This window comes from Phacochoerus africanus, chromosome 14, assembly GCF_016906955.1.
Source record: "Phacochoerus africanus isolate WHEZ1 chromosome 14, ROS_Pafr_v1, whole genome shotgun sequence".
NCBI classification, from domain to species: domain Eukaryota; kingdom Metazoa; phylum Chordata; class Mammalia; order Artiodactyla; family Suidae; genus Phacochoerus; species Phacochoerus africanus.
In genome coordinates this window covers 4,831,657-4,856,511 of record NC_062557.1, presented here as the reverse complement: position 1 = coordinate 4,856,511, position 24,855 = coordinate 4,831,657, and the positions used below count along the sequence as shown (strand labels likewise).

Here is a 24,855-nt window from a genome sequence, read left to right as displayed (position 1 = left end):
TGCGGCAGCACAGTGTTGTTTAAATAACACAGACTTGGTGTTCCTGTCGTGGCTCAGCAGAAATGAATCTGACTAGCATCCATGAGGACGCAGGTTTGATCCCTGGCCTCACTCAGTGGGTTAAGGATCTGCCGAGGCCATGAGTTGTGGTGTAGGTCGCAGATGTGGCTCGGATCCCAAGCTGCTGTGGGTGTGGTGTAGGCCGGCGGCTACAGCTCCGATTGGACCCCTAGCCTGGGAACCTCCATATGCCGCGGGTGCGGCCCTAAAAAGACAAAAAAGAAAAGTAATAATAGAGACTTTATAGTATATCTTAATATCAGGCTAGACCGCCCTCACAGCCTTTCTTTTTCAGGTTTTCTGAGCTATCCTTAGTGTTTTATTATTCTTCCGTATGCATTTTAAATATGCATTTAGGCTCTAGAAAAAAATGTCTCGGTATTTTTATTGGACTTGCATTAAAGTTATAAATTTACTTGGGGCGAGCCGACACATTTATTGTGTTGAGTTATTCTTTCCAAGAACAAAGGATGACTCTCCTTTTGTCTGAATCTATTTTTGTGACTTTCAGGAGTAATGCTTTCCTCATACTGATTTAGGACATTTCTTGCCGAATTTATTGCTCATTTATTTCATCTTCTTGGTTACTACTGCAAGTGGGTTTTCTCTCCCTTATATCCTTTCCCTGGTCATTGGTTATGTTTAGCAATGTACTGATTTCTGTACATTAATTTTATATCCTGCTACTTTGTCGATATTACATAGTATATTTGTTCTGTCACACACCATCATTCATCTGCACGTGAATTCTTTGCTAATTCTTATGCCTCTAACTGATTTATCTTTTCTAATTTACTCAGATTGAGTTCATCCAACAGTTTATCCAAATGTGGACCCAGATAAACGAGGCTCAACCTTTATGTTTGGGTAGCCTGAGTGTGAATTTGAGGAGGCGGATTTGGAGGTCCTTACTGATAGTATGGGGTCCTAAATGGATACTGAAATTCCCACGGAAGAACAAGCATGTAGGAATAGCTAGGAAAACCCGAAAAAGAAAAGCTGGGCGTTCTGAGGCACGAGCGTAGAGATGCTGCCACCTGCCCCCCAGAGCTGGTACTGCACCCTCCAGAGGGGAGTAAATTGGGCCCAACTGGTGTTAATTAGCTTTGGAAACCTGAGCATTCAGTCTAAAAGGGAGTTCGCTTTTTTTCCTCCCTCCCTCTAGAGTTCGTCTGGGCTTCGGAGTTCAGATCCTGAAGATAGAGCACAAGAGGTAAGGTGGACTGAGATGTCTTTGGCTTAGCCCAGATTCTCATCCTGGGGTTTGAGAAACTGCAGGTCCACGGGAGGGTAAACAAATGAAAGAGGGAGAACAAGCTCCTTGCTGAATCAGGCCTTTTTCATACGGTCACTTTTAAAGTCCTTGTGAAACGTATATCCTAAAAGTCATTTTACAGGAGTTCCCGTCGGGGCTCAGCAGAAACAAATCTGACTCGTGTCCATGAGGATGCAGGTTCAATCCCTGGCCTTGCTAGTGGAGTAAGGAGCCGGCATTGCCATGAGCTGTGGCATAGGTCACAGGCTCGGCTTGGAGCCTGTGTTGCTGTGGCTGCGGCTGGCATCTGCAGCTCCCATTCGACCCCTAGCCTGGGAACCTCCATATGCTGTGGGTGCGGCCCTAAAAGAAGAAAAAAAAAGGTAATTTTAGAGATTAGAAAACAGTGGCCCTTGAAAAGGAAAGGTTAGAGGATGGTTTTTTCCAAAGGGTAAGATTGCGGCTCTTAGGCAACCATAAAATGAACACACGTCGTAAGTTTTATTTAACTTTGTAATTATTGAATTACTGGTAAAAACTGGTTCAAAATCCAGACACACACATATGGGCAATCAGGCATGCCAAAATGAATTTGCTAGGAGGAAGAAAACCCATCACTATTCAAAGGGGAGTCATTTTTCACTGTACAAGATTTATTTGCCTCTCCGTGGACAAGAACCTTTTTTTGTCGCTGTCAGTTTGCTACAACCCAGAGAGCTGTCAAGTAGCTCAAAGACCAGGAAAGGTGTCGCCCCTTCTAGAGTCAGATAGCCCCTGGAAGCATCCTCTAGACAATTTAGAGTGAAATTAAGTAATGCCTTCAAGATTTCACAGCTGCTAAATAGAAGATCTGGAAGTCAACGCCAAATCTATGTGTCTCTGTAAGTTCGGGCTCCTTCTTCGGAGCCTTGGGACAGGGAAGGTTCAGTTAAAATTCCTTGATCTCAAGAATGGAACCCCTGGAGTTCCCCGTCGTGGTGCAGTGGAAACAAATCTGACTAGGATCCATGAGGACGCAGGTTCAATCCCCGGCCTCGCTCCGTGGGTTAAGGATCCGGCATTGCCCTGAACTGTGGTGTAGGTTGCGGACATGACTCGAATCTGGTGTTGCTGTGGCTGTGGCGTAGACTGGCAGCTGCAGCTCTGATTGGACCCCTAGCCTGGGAACCTCCATATGCTATGGGTACGGCCCTAAAAAAAAAAAAAAAAAAGAAAAAAGAAAAGAAAGAATGGAGCCCCTGCACCTCCATGGAACAGACTCTGGAAGGTCTTGAAAGCCTCAGTCAGTCCTTTACCATTCTGAGGGCATCCGCCTGCTCTGTGCTGCCACCTGGAGTCTGGAGGGACTCGCAGCCTGGTCGAGGCGCTGGGAAACAGCCCAGGCGTCTCCACGCCCCACTGTCCCACGCTCCTTGCTGTGACTGAAGGGCCTTCTCGGCCCAGGCTCCAGTCAGATGGTCGGTGTGGGAGTTCCAGGACGTTGGTACAGCCGGATAATACCTTCATCATGGAGCCGCTTCCAGAGTGTTCTCTCCAGATTGAAGTCATGGTTGATATAAAAGATAGTCCGTTTCCATGACTTGTCGTAGTAGTGATCGGAGAAGCGTTCGTGGCCCTCAGTGATGAAGCCATAGGCGCTCACCTGCATGAACGCTGGAGAAGTAAGGCCTGCAGGTGTGCCTCCCAGGCTCCTTCTCCCAGGCTCACGCTGTGTGTGCTGTAGGTGGGGTCCCTTTATCCGGGGTCCGTCCCGGGGTCTGGGTGTAGGCCCCCTGGATGCATGCTTGCACCCAGGCAGGTACACACTCAGGCCACTCCGCCCACCCCAGCCATCCTCTCAGGCGGGGCAGGCCCAGCGATACCCCCGAGCCGCCTCTCCAGGTGCTCCTGCTCCCAAAGTAGAGCCTCACCTGGTCACAGAGCTGAAGGGCAGTCAGCAGCAGGAGGGCCCCCGTGGTGGGCCGGTATATTCTCCAGTGGGCCGTGTTCAGAGTCTTAGACCTCAGGAACCTGTGAGACACCCCAGTGCCCCAGCTGTCAGGAGGCTGCGAGGATGAGAGGGGCCCGGCCCCTTCCACGGGCTTCCTCCTCTCACCTGTTCTTCATGTAGCGGAGCAGGTCCGGGTGCAGCAACAGGTATCTGTCCATTTGCAAGGCTTCCTGGAAAGCTTCCTGGGGCCTGTGCCTGCGGGTCATTTGGGCTCAGTTTTCTTACCTCACCTGGTGTGGGCCAAGCCAAGGTCATGGGCACGATTGGTACCCCATCTCCAGGTGGCGGCTCAGACGGTCCCCACCTGGCCAACCCTGCACAGCAGCTTGCTCTCTACGAGCTCATCTGGGGGTGAGGCGAGGGGCGGTGGTACCTGAACCAGAAAAGGCTCTTTTTCACCAGGGTCTGATTCAGAAGCAGTGCTTCCAGCCACTCATAGTCCCGGGTGCCTTCCAGGAAGTGCAGGTAGCGGACGTCCTGAGGGCCAAAGACAGCGTGTGGTTCAGGCATCCTGCCTTCAGTGGGGTGGCCTGGCTCTGGCTCCAGACTGCCTGCCTGCCCTTCTCAGACCTGTCTTGGCCCCCCCTTCCCGGCTCATGCCCCTCGCAGAGACGGAGCCTGTACCCACCCCAGACCCAGGATGCTCGTCTCCCCGTCTCCCCTGCATCCTCCTTTACCGGAAGCCTGCATGCGGCCAGGCCCATTCCTCTCTGCTCACCTTCCCCAGGGGTGCGTGCCGGAAGCCCCGGCTGCCCAGGATGAGGAGTGACTGGGTCAGGGAGAAGGCGGTAAAGCCGTAGAAGGACGTCCGAGTGCCCACATCCTGTTCGTAGCCCTTAATGACAGCTCCACTCAGCCTGGACGGAGAGACAAGGCAGTGCAGGAGGGAGCGCGTGGAGGGCTCGGGCAAGGAAGGAGACCCGGGGAGGCAGCAGCTGTTTACGGAGACTCTGGGGAGCCCAGGGCCCCCGCCTTCCACGTGCAGGCGCAGGACCCCTCTGAGATCTTTCGGAGAGCCCACCTCTGCGGGGACGGGCGGGGGGGGGCAGCTCACCGGAACACGTAGTCATGGCCGTCTATCTCCCGGCCCATGCGGGAATTGTTCAGGATGCCTCCGTTACCGACCACGGCACAGCGGATGCACTGGGAGCTCCCACTGGGGAGGGCGGCCAGGAGCAGCTGCTGCTGGGGCACCGGGGGGAAGCGTGTCACCACCTTCTGCACCACTGCAACAGGCGGGGGGCATTCAGAGCCCTGGGAGCGCAGGGGCCTGTGCCCCCACCCCCCCACCGAGGCCTCGGGCACTCCCGGGCCCCTGGGGTGAGGACTCACAGGAGAAATTGAGCTCCATGAAGCCAAAGGGCGGAGCGAAGTGTTCCAGGCGAACCCACTCGCTCAGGTTGAAGTGTCTGGAGTCCAGGAAGAGGGTGAGGTTGGGCAGAAAGAGCTTCTGGAGCCAGGGTGACCTGGAGGCCTTGATCTTCACCGAGTCAGGGCAGGTCTACAGGCAGGAGGACGGGTCAGGCAGGCAGAGGCCTGGGAAGACCACGACCCCGGCTGGGGGTGGGGGTGGGGGGCAGGGGCAGAAGGCAGGCCTCTAAGCTGGGGTGTCTGTCCTATTTCCACACCTTCCGCCCTCTCCCGCCACCGATCGCCCAGCAAACCCTCCCACCCCAGGTTGGGGCCCCGGAAATGGGTAGTTCTTAGCCCTCAAGGCAAATGCACCTTCATGCGTGTGAGAGGTCTGGACTGGCCTGCGAATGTGTTACGTGTCCCATATGCAGGGTGTGGTTGCTCACGTGTGTAAACATCCATGTTCTGAATGCTTCCCTCCTGGGGCTGTGGGCCTGGGCTGGTTTTCTCAGGGATGGACGAGGGAGGGTCGTGGAATTACCTGTGAGACTCTCCTGGGGACCCAGAGCAGGCCCTTCTCGCTCTCACCCTCGCCTGCGGCCTGGCCCAGGACTCCGGGATGAGAGCAGCGTGGGGGAGAGCAGGGTGGGACGAGGAGTGGAGTCTGGAGCGGGGGTGGGTGGGGGGGTGGGGTGGGGTTGCTGCCTGCCTGGAGGGGCTCAGGGCAAGGGGAGGGGGAAAACTCACTGTCTGGAGCCCCCCCACGTCCAGGCTGTATTCTTCCTCAAAATCCCACTGCGGCTCAGACTTGAAGTTGGCGGCCTGCAGTTTCTGGGCTCTCTGGGTGGTGGGGCTCTGCGGAGGGGCCGAGGACGGGGTGGCCTGGGTGCTCTTCTTGGGTGGGACAGCCTCTATGGTGGCTCCTTTGAGTCTGACTCCCGCTGGGGCCCGCACCCCCTGACTGCCTGGAAGGGGCATTCTTGCTGTGGCTCTCGAGTGGCCCTGAGGCTTTGTGGGCACCGTCCTCGGGGCCATCAGCCTCGAGTTCTTGTCCCCTGGTCCTTCGGTCATCCTTGTGTCCTGAGCCTTCAGCGATGGTGCCTCTGTCTTGCCAGAGGTCGTCCTGCTGCCGTGACCCCTCAGGGGCGGCATGTACACAGTGGCATCCTTGCTGTCCCGTGTCTCCAGTGCTGCTGTCCTGGCTGCGCTGGGTGCTCTGCTCGGCTCCTCTGCACTGGCCTCGCTGGCTTCTGCCCCTCTGCCCTTGCCAGCCACGTGGGTGGTGGCCTTGGGGTGTGTGGCCTGCGTGCTGGGCCGCTGCGATGACTCCACGTGGGTGGCCGTCCTCCTTGCCGTAGGGGTTGCCCGGGACGAAGTCTTTTGTAGCAGCTCTAGCGACCTTTCTTTAATGGTCTCTGCATGCTGACGCCTGGGGACAGAGATGATTTGGGTGAAGGCTGAAGGCTGTAGGGGCTTTGGAAGCATAGCTCGTAGGTATTCTTGGGCCTCAGGTGGACACATCATTGGAGCCTCCAGGAGAGCTGAGGGAAGGGCCGTCACCATCCACACGCAAAACAAGCTGCATCGGGGTTCCTGTTGTGGCTCAGTGGGTCACAAACCCGGCTGGAATCGATGAGGATGCGGGTTGGATCCCTGACCTCGCTCAGGGGTTGAGGATCCAGCGTTGCCACAAACTGTGATCATGGATGTGGCTCAGATCTGGCGCTGCCGTGGCTGTGGCGCAGGCCAGCAGCCGCAGCTCCAATCTGACCCCTCGCCTGGGAACCTCCATCTGCTGCGGGTGCGGCCCTAAAAAGAAAAAGACAAAAAAATCCTAAAACGGGGTTCCCGTCGTGGCTTAGTGGTTAACGAACCCAACTATCCATGAGGATGCAGGTTTGATCCCTGGCCTTGCTCAGTGGGTTAAGGATCTGGTGCTACTGTGCGCTGTGGTGTAGGTTGCAGACTCGGCTCGGATCCTGCATTGCTGTGGCTGTGGCTTGGTGTAGACCGGCAGCTATGGCTCCGATTCAATCCCTCACCTGGGACCCTCCATATGCTGCAGGTGTAGCCCTAAAAAAAGACAAAAGCAAATAAACAAACAAACAACTCCCCCAAAAAACCCCTAAAACAAAACAAAATAAGATGCACTGTTGGCAATGGGTGTTAAGCAACTTACCTAAGGTTCTGACCACTAAAGAACGCTTAGAAGGAGTATGGTATTTGAGGAGCTGGCACTGGCTGCTAAGGGCAGAGCTCTACGGCTCACCCCCTCTGTGCTGCACCCCCAGCTCTCTGGGGTTGCTCCTCCGTGGCTCCCAGCGTCTGCTCTATTCCCGATTGTGAGTCTGAGTTTGTGCGACCCTAGTCCTGCCCCCTAGCATCTGTGTGATTCAGTGGGCCATTTAAAAATAAATAAGTACATAAATAAAGGGTGCTCCCATCATGGCTCAGCAGAAAGAAATCTGACTGGTATCCGTGAGGACCCGGGTTCCATCCCTGGCCTTGCTCAGTGGGTTAAGGATCTGGCGTTGTGAGCTGTAGTGTAGGTCACAGATGCAGCGCAGATCTGGCGTGGCTGTGGCTGTGGTGTAGGCCGGCAGCTGCAGCTCCCATTCGACCCCAAGCCTGGGAACCTCCATATGTCACAGGCGCGGCTCTAAGAAGACAAAAAAATAAAAATAAAGCAAGGATACCAAAGGTAACTTTATCCACAAGGGAATGAGAACGACGCACTCCTGTGAAGACCGTACCTGCCACCCTTGAGTTTGAAAGGTCTGCCGTAAAGATGTACTTCGGACCCTGTCATGGTCCAGCCCTGCTTAAAAGCAAACGGTTGCTTGTTGGGAAGATATTCACGCTCGGCAAATATTTGTCGAGTGCCTCCTCCCCCGCCTGCCACATGTCCTGACCGCTGCTCGAGCGGGTGAGAGGCGCGTGTCCCAGCCCCCGCCCCAGCCCCAGCCCCAGAGGCAGATGGGTGAGAAGCACAGACGGCCGGCGGGGCTCTGCCTGGCACCGTGGAGGCAAAGGAGGGTTGCCCGGAGGAGCTTCCCTCCGAGGAGGACGGGGAGTGGGGAGGAGGACGTTTCCGTCCCGCAGGGACACTCGTGGTGTTGGGGGGTGGTAATTACAGGACAGGGGGGCGGGGCTGGGGGCTGGGGCGGGAGATGCCTTCCCATGGGCAGGCAGGGCCAGAGGGGTCCTTTGGGGCATTTAGACCTTGTCACTTTCCTGGTCATCCAGGGGGTGGCGCTATGGAAGAATTTCAAGAGGGAGAAGGGGTGGGGGTGGCTGAAGGAAGGAGTGGGGCTCCCGAGCTGATTTCCGTTCCAGAGTGTTTACTTAGCTGTGGGAGAAGAAGGGTTCTGGGTGCTGGGTCTGCCTTCTGGCAGGCAAGGTTTCAGGCTCCAGGGACTGGATTTATTCTCTCTTCATCTTCCACTTTGATGCGAGGCTGTCAAAAAGCCGCGTTTCATTTATGCAAACCAGTACCAGGCGTTGTGCTGAGAAAAGCCCGGATCTTTAGCTCTGCCTGGACTTAGTGATGGGGTCTCCGTGCTAGATGAGTTTGGGGGGGAATTCCTGTCTGGGGGCCCAGCCACTCTCAGGCGGATTTCCCGGTGTCCTTCACCTGGCTTCCTAGGCCTCCCTGACTCATCTTGGTCACTCTCGTCCCAGGTTCCCTCTGTCTTGTTCCCATCATTCTTCTTCTACGCCAAACGTAACAGCTTACGAAACAGAACATGAACATGTGCAGCCAGACAGAGCCGAGTGAGGATCCCAGTATTTCCAATTATTAGCTAGTGTGACCGGAAGAAACCTTAACCGACCCGACCCTTGGTTTTCTTGTCTGAGAAATGGGCTGCTGCTTTCAGCTGCTGGGAAGAGTCTGCTGTGAGCATTAACCGACAGCCTGTGTACAGCATCCGCGCCGGAATACACAGCCAGTATAGCTTCCCTCCTCCCCGCTCACTGAGGGTCTCTGTTCTCTTTCTCCCGCTTTATCGTGTGCAAGTCAGGGATCTGCTTGGCTTGGCCTCTCTCTCCTTCCTCGGGCTGCAGCTCTGACTTCTCCCAGCCGCGTAACTCAGCACTGACGCCTGTATCCTTTCCTGTAGCATCATTCCTGCGACACGGTCCTCGTCCCCGGGGATTCCGAGAAGGGCTTCACCAGACGCATCCCTCCCCACGACGGAGCCCAGGATACACCGGAGACGACAGGTCAGCACACAGATAACTGCCTCGTCGTCACGAGGAGGCCTGCCGGGAAATGGGCGGGTGCGAGGAGGACGGGGAGGGTAGCCCGACCCCAGCTCTGCTTCCCGGGACAGAGTCAGCGTGAGAACTCTGCGCGTCATCGGAGCGGTCAGGTTGGGGAGGTCCTCTTGGCTCAGGGAGGCCATGTCATCTCTTTCTAAAATTACAGAGTCCGGAGTTCCCGTCGTGGCGCAGTGGTTAACGAATCCGACTAGGAACCATGAGGTTGCGGGGTCGGTCCCTGCCCTTGCTCAGTGGGTTAAGGATCCGGCATTGCCGTGAGCTGTGGTGTAGGTCGCAGACGCGGCTCGGATCCCGAGTTGCTGTGGCTCTGGCGTAGCCTGGTGGCTACAGCTCCAATTCGACCCCTAGCCTGGGAACCTCCATATGCCACGGGAGCGGCCCAAGAAATAGCTAAAAAGACAAATAAATAAATAAATAAATAAACACTTTAAAAAAATAAAAATAAAAAAATAAAATTACAGAGTCCGAGGAGGCAGAGACCATCCCGTGGGAGCCCCCCACGGGCCGCGTCGCAGCAGGGCTTTCAGAAGGGGCTTTCTGAGCCCCAAGGGAAGTGCACTTAAACCGCCGCGGGGTAGAATTTGAAATATATACTTAGAGAAGAACATCTCATTCAGTGGCTGTTTCCTAGATGCCCACTCTGTGCAGGGTGCCCAGAGGTCCTGGGTGGGGCCCAGGAACACAAACGTAAGTAAGGCTCAGACCTCGGCCGCACGGAATGTACAGTAATGGTTATTAAAGGCAGAAGACAAAGGAGACCTTTCATTCCCAGAGAGAAATGGCGCCGGCCCAAGGCCACGCACGCAGGAGGCAGATGCCCTCTGTTAACCCTGCTCCCTCCTGCGCTGTGGCCAGCACTCTCGGATGCCCCATTTCCCGCCCTCCTTGGCTCCATGGAGCACACTGATTCAGGTCCTCCAGAAGGAAGGGTCTCCGTTCTGCCCTTGACCCTGAGTGAGGCCCTAAGTTCTCTGAAGGCTGTTGGGAATGGGCTAGCAGGTGCATCCTTGCCTTGCACCTCCCGGGGGTCCTTCCTCCCTGGGGCACACGCACATCTTGTGGCCCTAAGTAGCATGTGCCTCTGCCTTTGCTCTATGGCTCGAAGACGTACCTTGAACGTGAGACCGTTCAGACCAGAGAGGAGAGAGAAAGGCCACCGGACAGGGTTGGCCGGTGATGTGGACCAGCCTGGAAAAGCCAATAGTCTCTAAGCCTGCCATCTCTTATTCTCTTATTTATTTTCTCTCTCTCCTTTGTTTTAGGGCCGCACCCGTGGCTTATGGAAGTTCCCAGGCTAGGGGTCGAATCGGAGCTGCAGCTGCCGGCCTACCCCACAGCCACAGCAGCAATGGATCCGAGCAGCATCTGCGACCTACACCACAGCTTATGGCAACACGGGGTCCTTAACCCACTGAGCGAGGCCAGGGATCGAACCCGCATCCTCACAGACACTACCTAGTGGCTGAGCCACAAGGGGAACTCCTGTGTTTTCATTTTTAGCTAAGAAAAAAGAAGAACCGAGAAATTTATTTATAAGGATGGGACATGTCGGGAGGAACCCAGGAGCACGAAGAGGTTGAGCCTTTAGGAGGGTCTGGGACCGGGGGTCTCCCTTTACGACCTCGTCTCTGTTGTGCCTCTGCTCCTCCCTGTCCGAGTCCGTCTCTTTCCCTCTCACCTGGCGCTGAAGGGGGGCTGCCCCGGAACACCTGCGTGGGGCCTGGTGACTCTCTTCACTCCCACTTTTTCATTTTTAGGGGCGAGATCCTGGCTCACTGGGGTCCCTGCCCTGTCCCCGCCCAAGGGTCTGGGTCACACGGTCTGTGACATCCCACGCATGGGATGTCTCAAGAGGAAGAGGGGGTGTCTGGCTCACCAACTGGGCCGACGCCCCCAAAGTATTCATCCTGAAAAGATACCACTCAGTGCAGAGAAGAAAGGCTGAGTGAGTCCAGAATGAGCCAGATGGATTTGTGCCACCTTTACCGAGTGGAAGAGTTTGGGTCCCAGGAGCCTGGAGATAAGGTTCACCTGTGAGCCTTCCCTTTAACCAGACAGCTGAGCCCAGGCTCCAGGCGTGCGTGTGCCGTTCGGCAAAGCAGACGCCCACGTGTCAGCTCCATCAGGCAAACAGCTCTTGCTGCTCAGCTCTGATTCTGCGTTCACGGCCACTTCCGCTCCCAGCCCCAAATCTCAAGAGGCCTGTACACGTTTGCCTCCCAAGCTACTGCACCTAACGTGGCTGGGACTGGGCAGGTGGTGAGGCAGGGCTGACGGACAGCTCCGCAGACAGCTCCGACAGCTGGCCATCTGCCTCGTGGTCACGTCGGCCCCGAAGGGCACAAGCCCTCCTCTGTGGTCCCACCCGGGAGCAAGCGTGGTACGAAGACTCCAGGAGGGACTCTTCCACCTGTAAACGCTCGAGTGATGGATGACACGCCTAAATGCACAGGAAGCGGCAGCAGTGACCCAGGTAGTGGCAAAATTATGTAATTAAGTTTCATTCCAACTCCCTATAATTATGCACACCTATGATTGCTGGAGATGCGTTTACCTTGGCCTTTCCCTGTTATCATATATGGAATGTTCTGAGCGCTTAAATGGCCTCCATTCACAGACTGAATGTCCTGCCTTCCTCTGGCTGGGACTCTGGGTGCTCCTGAACGAGCACACGCTGTGCCAGGCTGGGGGTGGGGGGCGCTTGTTTCTGCAAAGGGCCTTTAGTTCAGATGGACAGGCAAACCAGTCCTGGAGCACACCCAGGCAAACAGCTGTTCGCTATTGTAATTCCGATGGGGAGGTAAACATATAAAATGCAGCATTTAAGGAAATGTATATATCAGAGTTCCCTGTTGGCCCAGTGGTTAGGGACTCTCCATTATCACTGCTGTGACTCAGATTACTGCTGTGGGGCAGGTTTGATCCCTGGCCCTGGAACTTCCACTTGCTGCAGGTGTGGCAAAAAAAAAAAAAAAAAAAAAAAGAAAAGAAAAAAACAAAAAAGGGAGTTCCCGTCGGGGCTCAGTGGTAACGAACCCATCTAGTATCCATGGGGATGCAGGTTTGATCCCTGGCCTTGATCAGTGGGTTATGCATCCGGCATTGCTGTGAGCTGTGGTGTAGGTCGCAGACGCAGCTGGGATCCTGAGTGGCTGTGGCTGTGGCTTAGGCCAGCGGTTGCAGCTCTGATCCCACCCCTAGCCTGGGAACTTCCGTGTGTTGTGGCCCTAAAAAAAAAAAAAAAATCTGTGCCAGGGATCACACAGCTCTATTTAATAAATGAAACAAAACTGCAACAAAATATTTATCTGGCATCCTCCTCCCTCTCTCTCTCTTTTTTTTTGTCTTTTTGCCTTTTCTATGGCTGCACCCGCGGCATATGGAGGTTCCCAGGCTAGGGGTCCAATTGGAGCCACAGCCGCTGGCCTACGCCAGAGCCACAGCAACATGGGATCCGAGCCACATCTGCAGCCTACGCCACAGCTCACGGCAATGCCGGATCCTTAACCCACTGAGCAAGGCCAGGGACCAAACCCGCAACCTCATGGTTCCCAGTCGGATTCATTAACCACTGCGCCACGATGGGAACTCCCTCCCTCTCAATTCTTAAGGACATGTGACCTAGAGGAGTCCCGAAGCAAAGAAATGGCAAAAGGTTCCAAGTTCAGTTTTGCCCGAAGCCATGAAACATCTGGCAAGAGAGCAGTAGTATTTTCCCACGAATTCAGAACCAGAGGTAGGACTGGGGAACGTTGGCCAGCATATGGAAGAGGTTGTCCACACTGAAATTTGGCAGTGACACCCCCAATTATAGGTTAGTCATAAAACCATTAGGAATAGATTGTTTTTATCAGGAAACATAAAAAAGAACTCAAAAGCCTCTCTCAACAATCCCTGCCAAAAGCTTTGCTGCCCACACCTGCATTTTATCTTTATCTACGGAGCCTGCTTTTCACTTCCTGTTACCCAGCCGGCTCCCCCAGCTTTCATCCAGCTTCTCCTGGAAAGGGGTGCAGGCTCTTGGCTCCCCGGCCCTGTCTGTCCTCACTGCCCGCTGAGCACCTTCCGTGGTGGGGAGCCCTTGCTCCCCTCCCTCAGCCCAGCCCGACTGAAGTTTCTAAAACCCCCTGGGGGTCCTCGTAGGTCTGCAGAGTCTCGGGTCGTATCTGAAATGGAGACCAGCTGTTCTGCCTTTTCTTTTCTAACTTTGAAGTTTGTGCCCCCTCGGAAATCCTGAACATTTTTGCATGCGAATGAATGGTTTCCACTTTAGAACTTGACTTTGAAAGTGTACATGTGTCTACCCGTTGCTTCCACGACTGAAAGCTGTACTTGGCCTTCATTCTGTCGGTGTGCTGGGGGGGAAACGTGCAGAAATCCACATTCTGTTGTTATTCTCCGTGATTCTTTTGCACATCGAGGCCAGCTCTTTTGTTAGTCTTGGTTCTAACCAGTTAAATCCTAGCAGGGACAATAGATAATAGAAGGGGGAGAGGGAGAACAACGAAGCACAGCCCCAAGTGCTTTGGTGGCTGGATCTCATTTCCAGAGTTTTCCCGCGGGGAAGTCTTGTCCTGAGAAGCCGTTCCCCTGCTGAACACACTGTGGGCCAGAAGGTGGGAAACTGGTTTAGCAGTTGGGCAGCCTCCTTCCCTGGGATCCACGGGTATCTACACAAACTCACACACACACACAGCTCTCCCCAGACCCTCGGAGACGCAGGAAGACCTTAAATCGGGGTGGGGGCGGGTGGGACCAAGGTAAGAAGATGACAAAACAATGACAGGTAGGAATGCCTGTTGTGGTGCAATGGCAGCGAATCCAACTAGTGTCCATGAGGATGCGGGTTTGATCCCTGGCCAGGTTCCGTGGGTTGGGGAATCCAGCATTGCCATGAGCTAGGGTATAGATCCCACGTTGCTGTGGCTGTGGTGTAGGGCAGCAGCAAAATAAGTAAATAAAAAATGAAAAGGTCAAGAATCATAGATACAAAATGACCTGCATAGCCCAGGCGCAAGAAACCCGGGACTGTTTAAAGCCAAGTCCATTTTTATGCCCTGTTATCTGATAGGATAATCACACTTGAGAGTAAAATTTGTTTCAGTAAAATCATCCCAAGTTCAAGTGATTAAAAAAAAAAAACTTTTCAAAAAAATTTTATTGACGTGTAATTGATCAGCATATCTTTTTTTATTTTTATTTTTCGGCTGTGGTATGTGACGGCTTGATGCGGGATCTCAGTCCCCAGACCAAGGATTGAACCCGGGCTGTGCATCTGTGAAAGCATTAAATCCTAACCATTAGACCACCTGGGAAGTTCCTAGGTGACTTTTTTTTTTCCCCCCAACTGCCTTAAATTTGTTATTATTTTTATTGGCCTATAGGGGATGGGTTGGGAACAGGTGACATTTTTATCCTAGTATTTTAGAGATCCTGGCCTTGGGGGGAAAATAACTTTCCTCCCCTCCCCTGCTGCCCCTCCCAAGAGCCTTCTACAGGGAAAGGAGACAAGGAAAGGCTGAGGGGGTAGAGTGAGTGGGCAGCCCCCCCAACCCCTCGTGCAGCTCCCCACTCTCCTTGGGGTCAGAAGGGCTTCTTGAGAAGTTCTGCAGAGTCCCCCGGCCTTGGCAGCGTCCAGTAACTCCAGGATCAGGTTTTTATCATGCTTCCTTCCTGGGGACACAGGGAGCTATGAAAGCAAGTGGAGCAGTCTCCTGCAGGGTGCCATGAGAGGCAGCCATCTGGTGTGTTATAAATGTCCCTTACTCTTCGTGCCCTTTGGACTCCCCTGAGTGTGTCCACGTGTTGAACTTGAGTCTGAGAGAACGCTAACTTCTTAACACTTGAGTGAGGGGCAGCGGAGCACAGCCTGTGGACAGTGGCCTTGCTGAGCTCTAGCCCGGAGCAGCTGACCAGCCAGCTGTGTCATCTCAGGCAAGTCATAGAAGCCTTCCAGCATCTGTTTTCTCATCCATCAAGTGAGAATCTTTTTTTTAAATTATTATTATTTTTTTTATTATGGTCACACCTGTAGCATATGGAAGTTTCCGGACTAGGGGTCAAATCGGAGCTGCAGCTTCAACCTACACCACAGCTCACGGCAATGCCAGATCCTTTAGTCCACTGAGCAAGGCCAGGGATCAAACCTGCATCCTTATGGCTCCTAGTTGGGTTCTTAACCCACTGAGCTGCAAAGAGAGCTCCCATCAAGTGAGAATCTTAATACCCACCTCATAAAACTGTTGTAAGGATTTTAACAAGTCAATGTATGAGAGGCATTTCAAAAAATACTGTTATATAAATACAGGTGACTTGCGTTGGGTCAGGTGCTAACACTGTATGACATACAGCGAAAGTTAGAGACACCCGTCAGCTGCCTTTTGGGTTCATGGGTCCAGAGGTGAAAATGCAAAGGGCGCGGGCCGGGCTTGAAGGCCGTGGGTGAATCACATTCATGGACAGCCCTTAACCATTTCAAGTGAGGAGTCAAGGACTAGCAGGTAGGCATATGTTACTCAGAAATATGCAGTAGGTACCAAAAGGAAGAGCAGGGAGAGAGGAGACGGTTGCCTTGGGAGTCAGGACCCTGGAGCAAGGAGACGTGGGACTGCTCTATTTTGATGTGAGCCTCGGAATACTATTTCATCAAGACATTCGCCCATTACTCAAAATTTTAATAGCTATAGAATAAAGTTATTTACGGCCACACATTCTTTCATCAACTAGCATTTGCACTGTGTTGTGTCTACACAGTGTCCAGGACCCGTCAAATCAGTGGGAAGTGGAGACAAAGAAGGTAGATCTGAAGGGCCCCACAGGCTGTGACAAAGGGACAGGGATGCCCTCCTGATGGCCTTTTTTTTTTTTTTTTTGGCCTCTCCTGCAAAAGGCAGTCGTTCCGAGGCTAGAGATCTAACCCACAACATGGCAGCGACTCAGTCCACAGCCGTGACAATGCCGGATCCTTAACCCGCTGAGCCACCAGGGAGCTCCACCAGCCTGGTGTCTTGGTGGCGGCAGGGGCTTTGGAGCTCACCTGCTTGGGTTTGAACATGAGTGACGAGGGTGACCTTGGACAAGTGACCTAACTAACCTCGGTCATCAGTGGGGCGGCGGGGGCGGCGAGGCTGATAGCATCTGCTTTCAGGCTTGATAACGCGGTTAGAATCATACCTTTCTAGACCGGTGCCTGGCACACGGGGGGGCACCATATCCGTGTTTGGCAAATGAATCGTCCCTCCATCTCCCACTGCCGACGGCGTCCTGCCTTCTCCCGTTTCTGCACCATTGCCTGCGCCGTTTCCTTGGTGTGCGGCACCCCTGCCTGCCCAGGGCACACAGCCGCCCCCAGGTTCTCCTCACCCCCGCCCCGGTGGCCGGAGGTGCTCTTTTCCATCTGCTCCCGGAGCGCCTGGCGCGTTTGACTTTATGGAGATCATTTATCCCCACCGATGATATCACTTGCGTCTCTGGTTTGCACGTGTCTCTCTCCTCCCTCGGACATTTTTTTTTTTTTTTTTGTGGTCTTGGTCTTTGTGCCTTTTCTAGGGCCACTCCCACGGCATATGAAGGTTCTCAGGCTAGGGGTCCAACGGAGCTGTAGCCACTGGCCTGCACCACAGCCACAGCCACGCCAGATCTGAGCTGCGTCTGCAACCTACACCACAGCCCACGGCAACGCCGGATCCTTCACCCACTGAGCAAGGCCAGGGATCGAACCCGCAACCTTATGGTTCCTAGTCGGGTTCGTTAACCACTGCGCCACAACAGGAACGCCCTCCCTCCGACTTTGGGTCTCCTGAGAGTCAGCGCGTCGTCGTGGAGAAGCATGGGGTTTGGAGCTCAGATCCCCTGTGTTCAGACGGCCGTTTTACTCCTTCGTGTCTGGGCGGGATGCCCCGTCACCCTTTTGAGTCCCATCGTCTTCCTTTTTGTGAAAGAATAAAAATGCTCCTGCTGGACAGTCATTGGGAAGCTCAGCAATGACCCTCGGCAAGGCTGCTGGAGCGCCGGCTCGGGCTGGGACATCTCCAGCTCCAAAATGATCCCCATGTGCCCGTGGGGCGTCAGCGCCGCCGTGTTAAGGACCTTCGGAAACACGGGGAACTCCTGGTGGGGCGGGCATCTCACACCCCTTCCCATCCTGAGCTCACGCTCGCCCTCTGCCCAGGCAGCTCTGGGAGGGAAGGGGAGCCCTTGCCAGTCTCTGAACCGCAAAACATCCTGCCACTCTCTCCTCTTTCTCCCTCCCCCTCCTTCAAAATAGCTCCTGATTTTCCACGTCTTCCGGTTGGTCCCGCCGCCTCTGTCCCCACGCGTTTCGAAGGCTCCCTGGTCCGTCTCTTCACGTCGGGATACTCTGCTCTCGGGTTCTGTCCAGCTCCTGTGGCCACTGCTGGTCATGGTCAGGCCACAGTGGCGCCTCCTTCCTCCTCCCAGGCCACCCTGCTCGCTTCTGACAAGCTCATTGCTCCATACTAATTTCACGAGGCCACCTCCCTGCCTGAAAGCCGTCGGCAGCCGCCCTCGGCCCCACCTTCCTAAATGCCCTTCCTCTGCTCCCCGGGGAAGCCCTTCACTTCCCTAAGGTGCCTTTCCTCCCGGCTCAGCAAAGAGGAAGCTCATTTAGGGCTTAGGCAGGCTGGCTGCCTTGACAATCCTTTTCTCACCACACGCCTTTCCTTGAACACCTACCCAGGCCCTACCCGTCCCCCAGATTCCACCTTCTCTTTGAAGCTTCAACAGACACCAAGTCCTTCCCTCCAGGGACCGCTCCCATCACGACACGCTGTCTCTGTGGTTTTGGGACGTGATTGTGTGAACAGTTTATGGAGAAGTCTCCATGTGTGGCCCTTTTCCTATCCTTTAAAGTCCTGGACAGAGTCAATAACTCGACAGTGCCTTTCAAACTCAGGACAATCCGAAATGCGTGTGCACCAAATAACAGAGCTTCAAATGACCTGAAACGAGAACTGACAAAACTGAAGGGAGAAATAGACGAATTCAAACCTGTTTTGGAAATGTCAGGGCCTTCTAAAGTTAAACATATACCTTCCTTATGACACAGCAATTTCACCTCTAGATATTGATCCAAGAGAAATAAAAACATCTACATAGAAATATTTACACAACGGTGTTCTTAGCAGATTTATTCATAGTAGCCAGAAACCGGAAACAACCCAAACGTCCGTCAATAAGAGAGTGGATGAACGATGCATTGTGTTTTCATACAATGAAATGGTTTATAAATTTAAGAGGATCCTCAGATGCACCAGTGGCCTAAGAAATGCAAATTAAAAAGAGAAGCGCACTTTCACCTATCAGATAATGAAACTTGAAAAACACGAGTGATAGCCAGTGTTGCTCCAGAGGCTGGTGAGAGTTAACTCTCACACCTGCCCGTAGAGCCTTTTCTGAGGATGATTTGATGGTACCTGTGGACATTTTTTTTTTTCTTTTCAGGGCTACACCTGAGGCATGTGGAAGTTCCAGGGCTAGGGGTCGAATCGGAGCTGTGGCTGCAGGCCTATGCCACAGCCATAGCAACGCCAGATCCAAGCTGCGTCTACCACCTATGCCACAGCTTTCAGCAACACTGGATCCTTAACCCACTGAGCAAGGCCAGGGATCGAACCCGTATCCTTACTGACACTATGTCAGGTTCTTAACCCACTGAGCTATGACAGAACTTGGGTACCTGTTGACATCTCATGTGAACATATCGATTATCTTGGCAAGCCCACGTCTAGAAACCTCCCTACAGAAATGCTTACTTAAGTGCAGAAAGGTATGTGAAAAACAGGTCCCATCGATAGGGACTGGTTAAATAAACTATATCCATTCGGTGGAGTGCTATGCAGCCATGAAAAGGAAGGGGGCAGATCTGTTATGTGCCACCATGGAAGAAGGGCCATGATATCGTGTTGACTTAAAAAAGTCAACCTGTGGAACAATGTGTGTAGTGTGATATCTCTTTATCGGTCCATCAACCTATCTATCCATCCAACCAGCCCGCCAGCCAGCCAACCATTTGTCCCTTTATCTATCCAATCATCCATCCATCCAATCATCCACCCATCTATCTCTCATCTATCCATTATCTGTCTGTCTGCCTGTCTATCTATCCTGTCTATCTACTTATCTGCATATCTCTCTGTTGTAAGGGCTTGTCTAGCATAAGGTAAAGAGCCAGATTATGGAACCAAAATGCCCGGGTTTGAATCTTGGCCCTGTGACGACCTGGCCCTGTGAACTTGATTCATTCCCTCCACCTCTGCGTGTCTCCATGTACGCACACTCGTAAGCCGTGGCGAGTTAACACCCCCTAAAGCATTGAGAGTGGGACCCGGCATGGAGTACAGGCCATAGCGTACCAGCTACGGTAGCATGAAGAGTACGGACGCCCCAAAGCCGTCGGAGGGTCAGCCCTGAAGAGAGGGTAGAGATGGGATATAGCGGAGAGAACCCGACAGCCTGCTTTGCCTTTCTGTATTTTTTTAACCTTTGCGAGGGAGCCTGTTTGCCTGTCAGATTCTAATAGTGAAACAGAATCATTTGAAACACCCTGAATCTGGAAAGAAAGGGGTCTCTCGCTGCCGGGGATGTGTTTATAAGAAAAATGGTCTAGGAGTTCTCCTGGGGTGCAGCCGGTTAAGGATCCGGCCTTGTCACTAAAACGGGCCTGCTGTGGCTCCGGTTTGATCCTTGGCCCCCAAACTTGCATGTGCCGTATGTGCAGCCAAAACAAAAACCAAAAACAAAAACTGTCTAGAAGGTCCTTTTGAAGGATTCGCCTGGGGCCCCAAATTTAAGCTGGCTCCCTTGGTAAACAGTCTCCCATTTTATTTATTTACTTATTTTTTGTCTTTTGGGGACCGCACCCACAGTATATGGAGGTTCCCAGGCTAGGGGTCTAATCAGAGCTGAGGCCACCAGCCTACCCCACAGCTACAGCCACGCCAGATCTGAGCCACGTCTGTGACCTACAGCACAGCTCATGGCAACGCCAGACCCTTAACCCACTGAACGAGGCCAGAGATCGAACCCGAAACCTCATAGTTCCTAGTCAGATTCGTTTCTGCTGCGCCAAGACAGGAACTCCAACAATCTCCCATTTTAAAATGTCTCAGGGATCATATGAGTTAGAAATTAATGGGATTCATGGGAAAAATCTTTTGCTTTAGGACACGGAGAGTGGCATGTAAAAACGAACCCCAAAGCTGCTCTTATTACTCATGGTCCCAGAGGGGAAAATAGTTGTGTTTTCTCCCTCTGCCTTCTGGAGACCAGTCCAATAGCTCTCTAATCCCTGCCTCCAGCTCCTCTGGGTGCAACCTCCATGGCACTCCGTTTCCCCGTTACACCACCTCCGTGTCCCCCAGGTCCTTGCCAGGGGTTCCTGCAACCGCCTGCTCCCTGATGCCGCCTGTAAACACAGCGACGTCTCAGAGGTCCCCAGCCCTTCCTGGGCGATATTTTTTCAATGTCTTCTAACCAATTACGGGGAACCTGGAAAGGCTCAGCATCTTACCTGATAGGCTTTGTATTGGGTCCCTTAAAAAAGGAGGGCAGAGCGAAGAGGAAGATGAGCACAGCCGAAAGCAGGAGCCACTGGACAGCGTGGCGCAGGCGACCCAGTCTCCCTGGGCAGGGTCTCATTGTGGTGGGTCGGCCCTTGCAGGGAACGTGTGCATATCCTAGGGCTTTGAAGGAGACAGCAAGTAGTTTAACTGCTCGGCTCTCCTGGCCGGAGTGTGGTGCGTACACACCCTTTATCTCAGCAGCCAGCCACTCCGGTGAATGCCGTCAATGAGTCGGCCAGGGAAGGGAGCCGCCTTCGCTGCTTTATGAAGGCTTATAGGCTGGCTGGCGAGCTTGAAGGAAGAGAAACTCCTTCTGTTCAAACAAGTTCACCTTCTCTTGCTTTGTCTCCCAAGCTGATTTCTGAAGGTAGAACTTAATGAGAAACATACACACATGACCCGGAGTCTCCCTTTCATCAGATGCCAGACCCTCTGGGACCCTGGACAAGCACATGAGCCGGAAGGGCCCTGCACGGCCCTCACGCTCCACATGAGTTTTATCAGAAAAACAGAGGGAACCCGTTCAGGTTTCAGACCCCTCACCCCCCGCCCCAGCAACCTTTCCCTGAAAAACCACTGGGCAGCTGTAGACGTCTCATTTCCTGAGGATTTAGAACAGTAGCTCTGTGTCAGGTGCCTATTAGAATCGTCTGGAAAGCTCACAAACATCCTGGTGCCCAGGCTGCACCTCGGCCAATCAAACCAGAATCTCTGAGGATGGGAATTTCCAGGCAAGGGTGTTTTTTGGTTTTGGGATTTTTTTTTTTTTCTGCTTTTTAGGGCCACACGTGGGGCACATGGAAGTTCCCAGGGGTCGAACCGGAGCTGCAGCTGCCGGCTTACACCGCAGCTACAGCAACACAGGATCTGAGCTGCATCTGTGACCTACACCACAGCTCACGACAACGCCGGATCCTTAACCTGCTGCGCGAGACCAGGGATCGAACCCACATCCTCATGGTTACTGGTTGGGTTTGTTACCACTGACGCACAGCAGGAACTCCCAGGCAAGGGTATTTTTTGAGTTCCCTGGGGGGTTTCACTGTGCGGTCACGTTGAGAACCACGGATGTACAGCCAGTTTGTGCCGCCTTCCCTGCTCCTCTGGAGTCCTGTCCTGTGGGATGCTTCCCGGGCACGGAGACAGCCCTCCAGGCACTCCAGGAGCCGGCACCACTCTCGGCCCATTTTACAGCGGAGAAAGGGCGCCTCTGTGCGTGGGCGGCTAGCCTGGGATCACGGAGTCAACCACTGGCTGGGGGACCAGACCCAACTGACCCACAGACTGTGTTCTGACCCGCTGCACAGCAGTGCCTCTGAGCCTTGACATGAAAGACAAAGCAAAACGCAGAGCACTTGGGGAAAAGGTCCAGCCCAGAGAACTAATGTCCAGATCAGTTGGAGGCAACCTGGAAAAATTCCAAGTAGCCCTTCCTAAAATACAGGGCGGGGCGGGGGGGAGGGGGTGTTTCCAGTGCGGTTGGACCGCGCAGGTGCCTTCCAGCAGTCCAGCGGGAAGGGCGCAGCCGGAGCAGAAGGGCGTTGCAGAACTTGGGACCCGGGTTCTCCGCTCACACGTGGCACTGTTAGTGCATTCCTCTAAGGGCACGACTTCCGATTCTGCACCCCGTGTCCTTGGCTTTCACCCAGGGCGTGCGCCTGTAAATGCTCCGAGCGCCTTCCCCAGGGAGGACGAAAAGAGTACTCGGGTGGTTCTGAGCAGCTGAGAGGAGCACTGAGGAGGCTGCCGTCGTCCCAGGCTGCCCCATTCTGACTCGTGGCACTATTCCAGGGGATGGGCTGGGGACACGGAGACAGCCTTCTCTTAGTCCCATTCAGTCTCTCTCTCTGCCTCTCTGTGCACACCTAACCTGTAAGTGCTCCCACACTGACACGGAAACAAACATCTCCTGAATGGAACCCGTCCACACTCTGCCTTACCTGACCCTTTGCCCTGTGATCGCCTGCATTCTTGGCACAAACCCTTAGCCCATATCCTGGTGCCTGTTTGCAATGCCAGGCAAATGACGTGCACGGTGGGAAGGGACTTTCTTACCCACAGCCCTGGTTTGCCAAATGGAGCGCCTCTCACCCCACCTGGCATTCTGTCGGAGGCACTGGCCATCAGTGCCCTGGCTTCCACAGAGCTTGGAGATCTGGCTGAGCTCCTGGGTGCCAGCTGAACTCCTGTTCACAACCTGTGCCTCTCACCACCTGAGGAGCAGGTTGAACTGGGAGTCCTTGAAGCCAGCTGGTAGGGCAAGTTCACTCAGAGGTCTAGCTTCCGGGTTCTCGGGTTCTCAGCTTCCAGCCCCGCAGGCTGCTGTGTGCACCTGGGCTGAATAGGAGAGGCAGGGACTACAAGCTTTCATGGAGACTGACTTGCCAACAGTTTTTCAAATGTCATTGCAATTTTCATGTTCTGGAGGATCTGCTTTTTCTTTCCTTTTTAAGCGAAGGCTTTTGACTTTCGTCTCCTTTATATACCAGCCCATAGGATACGTGAGGCCTCACAGGCAGATGAGTTGTTAAAAGATTTTTTTCAGTAAAAGGTAAAATCATGGCTCTCATACACACATATGTGAAACATGAAAATGCGTTAAAGATTTTATTCCATTCATGAACGAAGCAGGCAGACATAATAACTGATTCAAGGGAGACATGGAAGAGTTCCTGTTGTGGCTCAGTGGTTAACGCATCTGACTAGGAACCATGAGGTTGCGGGTTCGATCCCTGGCCTCGCTCAGTGGGTGAAGGATCCGGCATTGCCGTGAGCTGCCTAAGACAAAAAAAAAAAAAAGAGAGAGAGAGAGAGACACGGAGAAGCTCACATTAATGAAGAGTGAGGACTGTGGAAATGCATTGCGAATGGGAGCAAACGGGTTTCTCCTGAGGGAGAAGGGAAGTCACAGCTGGGGAACAATTTGCATGCTTACCAACAGCTGTAAAGTGGCTGCAAGGCGATGGGAAGCCAACGTCGGCCAACCTGGAGGGCTGTCCTCTAAATGATGCATAGTCTTCCATCAAAGCACAACAGTTTTCAAGAATGTGTAAGCCTTAGGACCACTCCAGGATTAGAATTCTTTTTTCTTTTGCAGGTGAAGGAATTGGCTATTTTTTTTTTTCATTTTTTAAAGTTTTATTGAAGTATGGTTAATTTACAATGTGATAATTTCTGCTGTACAACAGAGTGATTCGGTTATACATATACGCAGGATTGGAATTCTTTTTTTTTTGGACTTTTTGCCATTTCTTGGGCCGCTCCCGCAGCATATGGAGGTTCCCAGGCTAGGAGTCGAATCGAGCTGTAGTTGCCGGCCTACACCAGAGCCACAGCAATGCAGGATCCGAGCCAGGTCTGCAACCTACACCACAGCTCATGGCAATGCCAGATCCTTAACCACTGAGCAAGGCCAGGAATCGAACCCGCAACCTCATGGTTCCTAGTCGGATTCGTTAAGCACTGCGCCACGATGGGAACTCCCACCTCTAGGAACCATTTTTATTTTAAAGCTTAATTTGTCTGGTATTACTATAGCCATTTCAGCTCTCTTATGGTTGTTGTGTGCTTTCTAGAATTTTTTTCATCTTTTTACTTTCAGCTAAGCTGTATCTTTGAATCTAACGTGGGTCTCTTGTAGATAGCATACGGCTGGCTCTTTTTTTAAAAAAGATCCAGTCTGACAATTTCTGACTTTTGATTGGGTTTTTAAACTCTGCACGTTAATGATATCATTGATAGGTGGATTTATATCTGCCACTTTGCTTCTTGAGGTTTATATGTCTCCTAATTCCTCTGTTCCTCCTTTTCTACCGCCTTTCATCTTAACTGGATAGTTTCTGACATACCATTGTAATTCTTTTAATACTTTCAAACTATTTGTTCTTTTCCTATAGGAAAACAGGACTGTAGCTGCTATAGAACTTGAAGCTGCTCTGGGGCTTACAGTACAGATGTCTCAGAATCTCCTCCTTGACATGTGCGCTGACTTCATTCCAGTAAGAAACCAAATCCTCCTCCTACAGCGTTAGTTCCCTTTCCTCACTCTTTTTGTGATAGTCTTGCCGTAATGTATGTCGTTATGTGTTACAAACTCAACAATACGTTGTTATAATCATCGTTTTATATAATCTTAGGGAGGGGTTTTTTTGGTTTGTTTTTTTTTTTGGTCTTTTGTTGTTTTAGGGCCCCGCCCTCGGCATATGGAGGGTCCCAGGGCCGGGGTCTAATAGGAGCTACAGCTGCTGGCCGACACCCCAGCAACACCAGATCCGAGCCACGTCTGCGACCTACCCCCCCACAGCTGGATCTTTGACCCCCTGAGCGAGGCC

At 53.0% G+C, this 24,855-nt stretch overlaps 1 protein-coding gene and 1 long non-coding RNA gene across 4 annotated transcripts; one reads left to right on the top strand and one right to left on the bottom strand.

Annotated features, from left to right (window-relative positions):
• Nucleotides 1-1,223: 1,223 nt before the first annotated feature.
• Nucleotides 1,224-24,584, top strand: LOC125114792 (uncharacterized). Its single transcript, XR_007131908.1, has 3 exons — nucleotides 1,224-1,273; nucleotides 8,780-8,882; nucleotides 24,421-24,584. It is a non-coding gene; the product is annotated as an uncharacterized LOC125114792 (long non-coding RNA).
• On the bottom strand, nucleotides 2,510-21,000 carry ST6GALNAC1 (ST6 N-acetylgalactosaminide alpha-2,6-sialyltransferase 1). 3 transcript variants are annotated; one of them, XM_047758288.1, is made up of 9 exons: nucleotides 20,473-21,000; nucleotides 5,406-6,087; nucleotides 4,638-4,806; nucleotides 4,360-4,531; nucleotides 4,024-4,162; nucleotides 3,679-3,782; nucleotides 3,411-3,500; nucleotides 3,226-3,325; nucleotides 2,510-2,957 (listed from the first exon to the last, which is right to left on the bottom strand). In XM_047758288.1, exons 1-9 carry the CDS (start codon nucleotides 20,598-20,600, stop codon nucleotides 2,766-2,768), a joined length of 1,776 nt encoding a protein of 591 aa, XP_047614244.1. In that variant the 5' UTR covers nucleotides 20,601-21,000; the 3' UTR covers nucleotides 2,510-2,765. The 3 variants fall into 3 exon arrangements, with proteins under 3 accessions (XP_047614244.1, XP_047614243.1, XP_047614245.1); XM_047758287.1 differs by lacking the exon at nucleotides 20,473-21,000 and having other exon boundaries at nucleotides 5,406-6,296; XM_047758289.1 differs by lacking the exon at nucleotides 20,473-21,000 and having other exon boundaries at nucleotides 2,904-2,968; nucleotides 5,406-6,296.
• Nucleotides 24,585-24,855: the final 271 nt, after the last annotated feature.

What these genes read in the sequence shown, in the direction of transcription:
- ST6GALNAC1 (XM_047758287.1), bottom strand. Translation starts at nt 6,221, where the DNA reads ATGGTGACGGCCCTTCCCTCAGCTCTCCTGGAGGCTCCAATGATGTGT. An exon ending in ACGTGGGGGGGCTCCAGACA is followed by an intron (nt 4,807 to 5,405) that starts GTGAGTTTTCCC and finishes TCCTGCCTGTAG; the next exon opens with ACCTGCCCTGACTCGGTGAA. An exon ending in CTCCGCTACATGAAGAACAG is followed by an intron (nt 3,326 to 3,410) that starts GTGAGAGGAGGA and finishes GGTGTCTCACAG; the next exon opens with GTTCCTGAGGTCTAAGACTC.